This window comes from Carassius gibelio, chromosome B10, assembly GCF_023724105.1.
Source record: "Carassius gibelio isolate Cgi1373 ecotype wild population from Czech Republic chromosome B10, carGib1.2-hapl.c, whole genome shotgun sequence".
NCBI classification, from domain to species: Eukaryota; Metazoa; Chordata; class Actinopteri; order Cypriniformes; family Cyprinidae; genus Carassius; species Carassius gibelio.
Window position 1 is genome coordinate 22,416,169 of NC_068405.1, and position 10,363 is coordinate 22,426,531.

Genomic DNA, 10,363 nt, shown 5'->3' on the forward strand with positions numbered 1-10,363 from the left:
TAGTTTGCGCTTTTGCCGTGTTACGTACGTACTTCGTGATTACATATTTTCGGGTTATACTAAAATAATAATTTAAAAATCTGTAATGCGACTTTTATATAAGACATTTTATATAACCGAATGAAAAAGCATACGTGTAAACAGAATTTTGAACTAATATTTTAAACCAGGCATCTCGTTGGACAGCCCCGTTAAGCGCGGATCCTAACATGCCGTTTGAGAATTCCGAAAATAATCACCCGCTTCTTATTACATACATTTCACACTGAATCTGAATGCAAATATTTAATTGCACACTTTTTAAAACTTAAAAGTGATTTTGATTATGAGTTAGGCTGTTTAGGTTGCATTTATTGTTGTTTTTTAATCCCGAGTGTTTTGTTTACACTTAAATAATGCATGTTTAAAAACAATCAAACTAAACTGTGTGTCATAATCAGGCACCGATAACAAGATATTGATATTGTGCATCGCTATGATGTTGGCGCTGCTGTTTTGTTCATTTAAAGTGAAGTTAGTAGTAAAACCAAGTCTTGTCTGCTAGTTCAGACATTTGTCTGTCAGTGTTTCAATGCGAGACGTGATGGAGGGCTTCAAGGAAACAAGAAACTCTAAAACCCTTGGAAGTTTTTCGATATCAAAAGGTGACAAACCTCATGTAAACATGAATGAATAGTAGAAACCCCTCAAATATAAAACATGATGATTATTCTTTGCATTAATTAATTCATTTACAGGATCTCCAGTAGAGCCCTGGCACAGTACTCCTCTAAAAAAGGTTGGTTGTTTTTTAAATCGTTTTATGTAAAGTATCGGTCATTAATGGATAGTGAAGGGCCACTAACAAGTGTCTATCATACACAGAGACTCATACTATCTCATGATGCAACTCATTAAGTTGGTTGAGAGAGTGTACAGAGCTGGAATAAATTGCATGTTAACTTTGAAGAAGCTAAAAATAATATTTAACATTTTTAGTCACTATATTCCGTTTGTGTTATTTGATGTTTGCGATGTATCTATGTTGGTGCTAAAATGATGAAAACAGATGTCTTGTGATGAGCACAATAGCTATTCTGACTGATAGCTAATCTTTTGAAAATAATCATGAAAAATAACTAAAAAGGAATGTTTTCTCTCCACTTTTGTTATAAAGCTTCAATTTTCTCTTTAAACTTATTAAATACTAATTACACTTTGAATGTGTAATGTGTATTCTGTTTGCATAGTTTATATGGCACATTGTTGATTTATCTATATTGTGACGTGTTTTTGTTCCTTTGTATTTATTGTAACCTTGTTTTTAGTTCAAGCAGTTATATCTACAATTTAACACTTATTGGTGAATAAAAGATCTGATTCTGAGCTTACGATACTCTATTCTTCAGAATCTTTTTGCTGCTAATGAGGCGCCAGATTTTTCCTCCACCAAACTCAGAGATGAAAACAGAACAAGGCCTGCGAGACTGAGTCTACATGACCTCTCAGAACCAATGTCCTCTTTCTCATTAACACAGGACTTCCAGGTAACACGTTTGAAGTGGCTTGAACTGAAATCCCAGTTTTCCAGAATATAATTGTATTAAATAAAAATCTGCTGAAAACTTACTCTGTAGGTGAGTTTGTTTCTTTATAGTAACAGGTTTGGAGAAATTTAGCATTACTAATAGATCCTTTGCAGTGAATGGGTGCCGTCAGAATGAGAGTCTAAACAGCTGATAAAAACATTACATTAATCCACAAGAAACCCACATCACTCCATTCCATCAGTAAACGTCTAATGAATCTAAGCATCCATTTTCATCAAATTTAGATTTTTGGTTTAGCTATTCCTTTAAAACTGTGAATGGCATGGTAACTCCTGGATGACTTGGTGTTTTTGTTAACTAATTATTAACCTGTTTTTGGGTTGTTACTAGATCCCAGTTAATGGATTGGAGGTCTCCACTATCAAGAGGCAGCGTCTGGAGCTGCAGCTTCTCATAGCAGAACTGAAGGACCGCGACCAGGAGCTCAACACCATGGCAGCCGCCCATCACAAGCAGCTGTTGTCCTGGGAGCAGGACCGTCAGAGAGTGCTGATCCTGGAACAGAGATGTGCCCGACTGGAGGGTGAGAGTGACTCCAGAGCAGGGTTAACAAAAATCTAACTCAGACTAAATGCAATTTTGTTAATTGAAATAAAGCTGACATAAATGTGAAAAACTAACTAAAAGAAGTTGACGCACTACCATTATTAACTGGAATTAAATCTAAAACTGAAATAAAAATAAATTAATCTTTAATGGTAAATGTCTAAAACATTACAACAAAATTACTTAAATTTAAACTTAATATGCTCAACTAAAATGAAAACTGAAAGTATAGAAATAAAAAAGCTAATTCAAGAATCAATAGTATAGTAATAATCGTATAATTAAAATATTAATAGCACTTCTCCAGATGCACTGCAAGTTCTGCTCCAAAACACTATAATTTAGTTTAAAATGACCATTTCCACTCTTTTTCTGTCCTGTAGAATTAGGTTGTTTTTGCTACTATACTTTTAAGAATTCTATATTCCCCCTTAAATGAAAGCACTATTATGAACTGTTGAAGTTTCAAAATATGGCTCTTCTTTTGCACCTTTGTATCAGTAAACAAATGTGTTTAAAGAATTTAACTGGAACATAGTTGAAGGAAATTCAATTTTTCTTGAATCTAAAAGTAATTAGAGCCACAGTCTCTTCTCCTCACCAAGGCTGTATTTATTTGATCATAAATGCAGTACACATTGTAAAATATTATTATAATTTCAAATAACTGTTTTCTATTTGAATACATTGTAAAATACAATTGCAGAATGTTCAGCATCATTCCTGCAGTCTTCAGTGTCACATGATTCTTCAGAAATCATTCTAATATACTGATTTGCTGTCAAAGGAACATTTCTTATTATTGTCAATGTTGCAATGAGTTGTACAGCTTAATTTTTTATATATTTTTATTTTACAGTCAATAATGTGTACTTGCTAATTAAAAGTATCAATTTCTTTAAAAAAAAGAAAAAAAAAGAAGAGGTCTTACTGATCCCAAACCTGACTGGTAATGTATTTGACTGCTGGTGTTTTCTCAGATGAGCTGGAGAAGCGTAACGAGTTGATCAGAGCTCTCAGTAAGAGGACGAAGGTGGCTGAATCGAGAGAGAAAGACTTGTACAGAGAGCTCAACAGCACACAACAGCAGCTTCACGAGCTGAGCTGCACACAGATGAACACCACCAGACATGAGCAGGACATGGAGGTGAAGTCAAATCTGTTTTTAGGTCTGAACTTTTGCCCCAGCATGTTCCATTTCCTTTTCCCATCCCTCTATCTTCCTACATCATTACTTTCCACTCTCTTTATCTTATGGTAAAACATTCCATAAGGGGCTGTTCACATATCGCATCTTTTGCACAATCAAGTTTGTTATTTCAAATGTAGATGTGCGGAAGGTGTGCTAAGTTTGGTCGGTATGTGAACACGGTGTGACATGCCCATTTTTTCCAGGGATGTATGCACTGCATCGAGATAAAAACATTTGAACTTTTCAGAATGCTGCAAGCGCACCGCGGGTCATGTGACAAGAACCAACCAATCAGCTTCATCCTTTCCCATAACAGCATTGAAAGTTCAGCCAAGATGAAGGAACAGCTGATCATAGCTGTACAGGGTTAGCCAGTTTTAAATATATTTAGTAGCAGAGCTACTGCAAGTTATTGCTGCAAATCCTTTTATTCTTCGCTGAAACTTCTGCTCTTCATGGAAAGTGCAGGTCATGGTTGCTCCGCAATGACAGATGCCTCCGGAGCACAAGCGCCCGAACGCTTTGGAAGAAAACAGAAAGCGACGCGCCTAGCATTTTCCACACGTTTTTGGGCACGAAGTGAACGGCCCCTAACTTGTTATTAGGGATGTAACCTTATCAAAATCTCACGATATGATAAAATCATGACATGAAGTCCACAATACAATATTTGTTGCGATATTAATTGTTTTTTAGCACAATTTAAAATTAATGTAATGCACTTTGAGAGTTCAAAATTAAGAGCTAAAACCCATGTTCATAACTAAAAAATCTTAAGTCAGAAAAAAAGTCAAGTCAAAAGTGAATTTTGAACTTTAAAGGGAACTCAACACTCTTTTTATTTGTGATATAACATCTCAGTCTAAATTACATTCACACTGGTGTTTTAGGAAGCCAAACAAATCAGAATAGAATAATAGTAATAACAACAATGACAGTAATAACCATATTTTGTAAAATAAATATTATAAATATAAATTTTTTGCTTTAAACTACAGACGGGAAATTGCAATATCTTTTCCTAATTTCTAAACTTTAAAGAAATATTTAGAATTTGGACTGCATTTAAACCGCTAGCTGTCAGCAATTCATACTGCACTTTTAAGCTTTTATTTTGAGAGAACTGGCAGTAGAGCTTTTATTTTGAAGGAAATCTCCAGCTTCACTGAAATCAGGCTCACAAAAACATGTCTCACTTCAAATCTAGTGTAATGTTGTAATCATCTGCCACGTAAATGAAGCATAACTAGTGGCCATTGTGTTCCTAAATGCATGCTAAACTCACAGCACATGCAATAAATGAGTTCACTGCATTCACTGTGAACGGAGCCGTTCTGAGGTGTGGAAAACACCATATCATGAGCAATGTGTGTACTTCACTTTAAAACATGCAGCAAAAACAGATTTGATGAAGGGATTAAGCCATATTGTGCTTTCAGTTTTAGCTTGTTTGATAGATACAGTACTGTGCCAAAGCATAATGGCCCAAAACACAACAAAGATCTTTTATGTTAGAATAAGAAGTTACTAAACTTCACTTTTCTGGATAACCTTTTGTTTCATATCATCATGTGACCACAATAATATCGAGACAACTGTTCTTATAATTTCTGATATCCATAGGAGCGGAACCAGAGTCTGAACTCCACGGTCATGATGCTGTCATCACAGGTGGGACAGCTGCAGGTGCGCGAGGAGGAGCTCAGCTCCATGCTCAAACTGAAGGTAGAAGACGCTCAAACACTCATGCACACATACATTATCTTAAATCCTGAGTATTCAGACACATAATGTAAGCACATGATTTTTTTTCACCAGGATAAAGATATGATTGAGGCCACCAATCACATTTTAGAGCTCTCTGGTCGTCTTTGCGAACTAGAGAAATCACTCGAACAGCTGCGAACACGTGAGAGCAAAACACTGCAAGAAATGGAGGAACACAAACACCGTTTCAGAGAGAGCAGACACAAAAACGCACAGCTTAAAGGTAGACATTGTTATTTCAAAATCTCTCGCTTTTCCGAAATGTAATACTGTGTAGAAGCTACTTTGAAACTGTCCCTGCGACTGTTAAAAAAGTACATTCTAAATCATGTTCATGTGAATCTATTCATGCTGGATTCATCAGGATGCTATCAGTACGTTTTAATTTTTGTGCAGCCGAGCTTCAGGAGAAAACCATCGAGAACAACAGCCAGAGAGAAGAGCTCATCCGCTTTAAGCAGGAAAACCAGCTGTTGAAGAAAGACATCACTTCTGTTGAACTTCAGATGATGAGTATGCCACTACCGCATGTGTCATAGTGTAATATAGGCTCTGTTTCCAACCTTAGACAGCATCATAGATGTGCTTCAGACACAGAGACATCTGTAGAAACATTGCATCATGTTTTCTTCACTAATCAGGTGGTCCCAGAATGCATTGTGATTTGACACCATTAAAAACATTTTTTTTGTTCAGCACCCAAAATAATGTAATTAAAGTAATCACACACACATTCACTCAGCATTTATTTATATGTATTGTATTTATTTTTATTTGACTATTTGGTTGCTAAAAAAAAAGTTAACATCTAACTAATATTGGACTTCCACACTTTGTGTCAACTTTTCAAATCAGTTGACCTAAAATATTTACTTTAAGTACTCCCCGTTTGTTTTTAAATAATTAAAGAACAAATTTACGTTTACAGTTCTTTGATGTAGTTAAATAATCACATGAAATGCATGTAAATAAATGCAATATCTGATATTTTTAAATATATTTGAAACATTTAATATTGTAACCTTTTTTCTCCATTTTTTTAAAAATGATTTATTTATTTGTTTTAATTTTATATTTGTATGATTTAATTAATTATTAATTATAATGTATTTAATAAATTATTATTTAGCTTTTCATCAACTCATGAAGTTGATCTAGTTTGGGAACCCTTGTTATTTTCAAGTAACTGCATGAATGTTAATTAAAAAATAAATAAATGAATAATTACAAATCTGAAAATTAGCTAGCAGGCGGTTCCTGTAGTGAGATTTAAATTCTGTGCCAGTAAAAATTATTAAATAAATTTTACAAACACTTTAGATCTTGTTATTAATACCTATTGCCAATTTTTTTTAATTTGTCTTAAAAATGTAATGTCTGAAATTTTTGAAAGAAAGATTCACCCTCACTGGATCAGAACAGAGCCATTAAAAACTGATATAAACAGCAGATGCAGAAACATAATTTACAGTCTTATGCTCACTGTTTTAAATTAATGGAGGTTGTGGTGTCTGTTGGCCAGATGAAGATAAAAGCTGGAGGGATGATTTACTTGAACTCTCCCGATCAAAACAAGCTCGAGTGGAATCTGAGCTGCTCTGTCTGCGGCAGGTACTGTCTTTCAAAACTCCCTCTCTTTACATCATCCAATGCCAGCCAGCGTTCATTTTTAGAAATCTCTGCCCTTTGCATTTGCTTCAGAGTTGTATTTCCAGTTTTTCAGCATGCTTGCAAGACTTCCTGCGTTCCTTTTTCATGACTTAGTGTTTTAAACATGGTCGTGATCTCTTCTAAAACAGCACCATTAATCTTGAAAGAACAGGTTATAACCCAGTGTTACTTTAGTACTGAGATGCTTATAGTTTTTATATTTAGTTTTCGGTTTTTGTAATTTAATTGTGTCTTTTTATTTAATTATTTTTATTTAGTTTTTTTTTGTCTTGTTTAGTTTGAATCATTTTAGGGCTTGAAGAAAATTACTTTTTTCCCTGTATATTTTATTGGATTTCACTTAAAGTTAGTGATGATTACACTTTTTAAACCTTTTTGCCCTTTTTATAATGAGCCTTTTCATGTTTCTCTATAATCCTGATCCATATTTCTGTACTTAAAGCATCAGAAGTGCTCTTGATTGGTTAGGGTTTTCTTCACACCAATGCAGCACATAATAAATGATTGATAGGGTTATGATTATTGCATATGTTTGTGACAGGTGTGTGAAAGCCAACAGAATGACCTCCAGCTGCTGAAGTTGAACTTGGAGAGCGCCAGAGAGACACTCCGACATCATGAGGGTCAAAGGTCACATGAGAGGTGGGCATCTGCAACATTTGTTTTATAAAATCAAATTACTTATTTCAGCCACTGGCTTTACATTTTACAGTATTTGTTTGTTTTTACTATTATACTTTTTTAATATATTGAATTATTTGTATATTTTAAGTTTAATTTTAGTTTCATTATTAGTAATTTGTAATAGAGAAATATAGCTATAGCACTTCTGTTGTTATTATCTTTTTAAAATATTGCTATTTAAGTCTAATATATTTTTATTTATGTTTTAGTTTTTTATTCATTTCTGGTCAGTAATTTCATTTTAAATTAGTTTTTATAATTTATATGTTTAGTTTTCACCTTAATTTTAGTTTATTAATGTTTTTTTGTAATATTATAAAATATTAATATTACTATGTAGGTTTAATATAATGTTTTAGTTAAGTTTTTATTCATATCCAGTCAGTTTTATTTTTAATTAGATTTTATTTGTAATATTTTCTGTTCATTTAATATTACTTTTATAGGTTTAATTTATTCTTATATAGTTTTTATTTCATTTTCAGTATGTATTTGTATTTCCATTTGGTAATTTTAGTTCTTATTTATTAACTTATTTCAGTTATTTGCCAAAGCAATATTTCCAACTTTTTAAATCGATTAACCCAGGTCTAAGTGTCTTGAGTTATGAGTGTTGTTGTGTTCGTAGGGCTGATTCTGGTTTAGGAGACAGTCATGTGCTAGAAAACAGTGATCATCAGGAAGGGACAGAACTTGAAACAGGGCTAATGTCCACCCTGTGCCATAGCACAAGTGGAAATGCCCCATCGGTTTTAATGCAGCATCCTTGTGTTGAAATGGAAACGCAGACTGACTTTGAGCATGACATTGGCACCGCTTTGAGCACCACAAACCATGAATTCACAGAGCTTTCAGCTGTAGTGGAAAGTTGCTGTGGTGCCAACATTAAGAACAGCTGTGCGACTAGCCAGTGTGACATCAGTGAACAAGAATCACCCAAGATGGAAATGAGGGAAAGAGCGAACAACTGTGTTGAGCCGTCATCCCAGTCTCTCTGCTGTGATAATGCTGACAGCCCATCAGAAGAGCCACACTGTCAGGCAGCGTATTGTGACACTAGAGCTGATGTGGATGTAATGGCTGTCATTGACTATGATTCAGAGACAGGAACTCCTGTCTGTGTAGTCGATGTGGATATCAGTCCAAGAATCTCTTGGTAGGCTTCTCTAGCTTTATTAAAACATCTTGCAAGTCAGGTCGAAATCCAAATGCAACGTTCCTTGTTTGTCCCCCAACCCGCCCCAGTTAAAAGCATTATCCAAAGTAACTTACATTGTATTCAATCGTAATCTTATCAGGTCATGGATTTCCTGGGAATCAGACCCACACTGCGGCGATGCTAAAAACACACCAATTTTAAATATATTTTTTTGGTGGCTAATTAAAGGAGAGCTTAGTTTTACTATGTCCTACCATAATAAAATCCATTGCCCTGAATATTGCAGGTTATAGGTATGTTTTAAGATCAAGCAGGCAAAAAAACAAAAACAATGTTGATTTTGTTGGCCTGATCGTAACAGTGACTTTCTCTTCATTAACTAGCACAGCAGATCTGAGCCTTCTTCATCTGGATTGCCCCTCCCCCTGTCACAGAAGTAGGCGGAGCTCTGTCTGTTTACCCGATTCTACGCTTAGCATTGAACTCTGTGCCAATGATGTAGCTCGCCATGGCAATGAGGTAGCTCAACAATACAATGCAAAAATACAACTCCATCTGTATTTATATAGAAAATATTTCCTTCTTGAAAAGTATAACCCATGTGAATTTTGTAATTTGCATTACTTTTTTCCTGTAAAATAATAATAAAAACATATTATTATTATTAAATGTTCCTTTTTTACAGTACAGTAGCATTATTGCAATAGTAAAATATTTAATTAATAAATACTCATTTTGCATGGCACAAAATTGTATTATTGTTGCAAGAGTAATAGATTATTATATATTTTTTTATAATAATACTTATTTTGTACAATACAATATTATTAGCATCTCGTGTCTTTTCATGCCATGCAGGAGGGCTACATCTCGTCCACATCACGGTTACAGCGTCTGCTGGCCGAGTCTCAGGAAATGGTGGCAAGTTTGGAGAGTTCTACCAAGAAATCTGTGAGCCCAGCGAAACCTCAGAGCCCAATGAACCATGATGTCATTTGTCACCTCCAAAGTAATCATGGCAACGGCAGCCACTCCCAATCCTCCACCCTTAGCCAGGAGAGCAGACAAACACACGGGGTACCCATTACATCACAAAACTCATTTACATAACACTTTAATGCATAGTATGCTTCAAGATGAAACTGCAGCTAAATGGCATTTTCTCCTTATTGTCCTGAAGGAAAGAGACTCCCAGATCGAAAGCAGTCCACGTTTGCATCAAGGAAACAAGTAATGTGGTCCATAAAGCCACGAGAAGCAGCGAATCCCCGCTTACTTCCATCTTCTCCACAGCTTCTGAAAATAAATCAGTTCTTTGCAACCAAAGAGGAGTTTTGTGAAGCTAACAAGTAGTTTTTACAGATTTACATTTTTATCAAAGTCTATTTTTATGATATGTGTATTAAAATAAGCATTAATGATTAATGCTACAGAAGCACTACCTCTGAACAATGTAAAGACTGTCGTTATTTATAAACTACTTTCTTCAAGTGTTAAACCTGTCGTACAAGATGACACAGTGGTGCTGGTTGTTTTTTGTGTCATTCCAGTTTCACTGTCATCAAACAGGTTTGGTTTCAGAGATAATGAACTGTGATGTGGCTCTTGTCCCGATCATTGTTTCACACCTGAAATGCAGTCTTGTTCTCACAGTAAGGACAAGGAGCCACCGAAATTTGCCTAATCTCAGGACATTTGAAAGAACAATAAAGGTCTTTACATGCTGTCATTAACTTTATTCTTTTAAGAGTGACA

General features: G+C 34.8%; 1 protein-coding gene across 2 annotated transcripts; it reads left to right on the forward strand.

Moving 5' to 3' along the window:
- The first annotated feature begins 135 nt into the window (after positions 1 to 135).
- On the forward strand, positions 136 to 10,337 carry LOC127966245 (coiled-coil domain-containing protein 62). 2 transcript variants are annotated; one of them, XM_052567109.1, is made up of 14 exons: positions 136 to 644; positions 738 to 778; positions 1,389 to 1,526; positions 1,920 to 2,112; positions 3,116 to 3,282; positions 4,951 to 5,052; positions 5,146 to 5,317; positions 5,491 to 5,607; positions 6,617 to 6,705; positions 7,307 to 7,407; positions 8,078 to 8,605; positions 8,992 to 9,127; positions 9,467 to 9,685; positions 9,789 to 10,337. In XM_052567109.1, the coding sequence occupies exons 1-14, from the start codon at positions 572 to 574 to the stop codon at positions 9,840 to 9,842; spliced, it is 2,130 nt and encodes a 709-aa protein (XP_052423069.1). In that variant the 5' UTR covers positions 136 to 571; the 3' UTR covers positions 9,843 to 10,337. The 2 variants fall into 2 exon arrangements, with proteins under 2 accessions (XP_052423069.1, XP_052423070.1); XM_052567110.1 differs by lacking the exon at positions 8,078 to 8,605.
- The last annotated feature ends 26 nt before the right edge of the window (positions 10,338 to 10,363 follow it).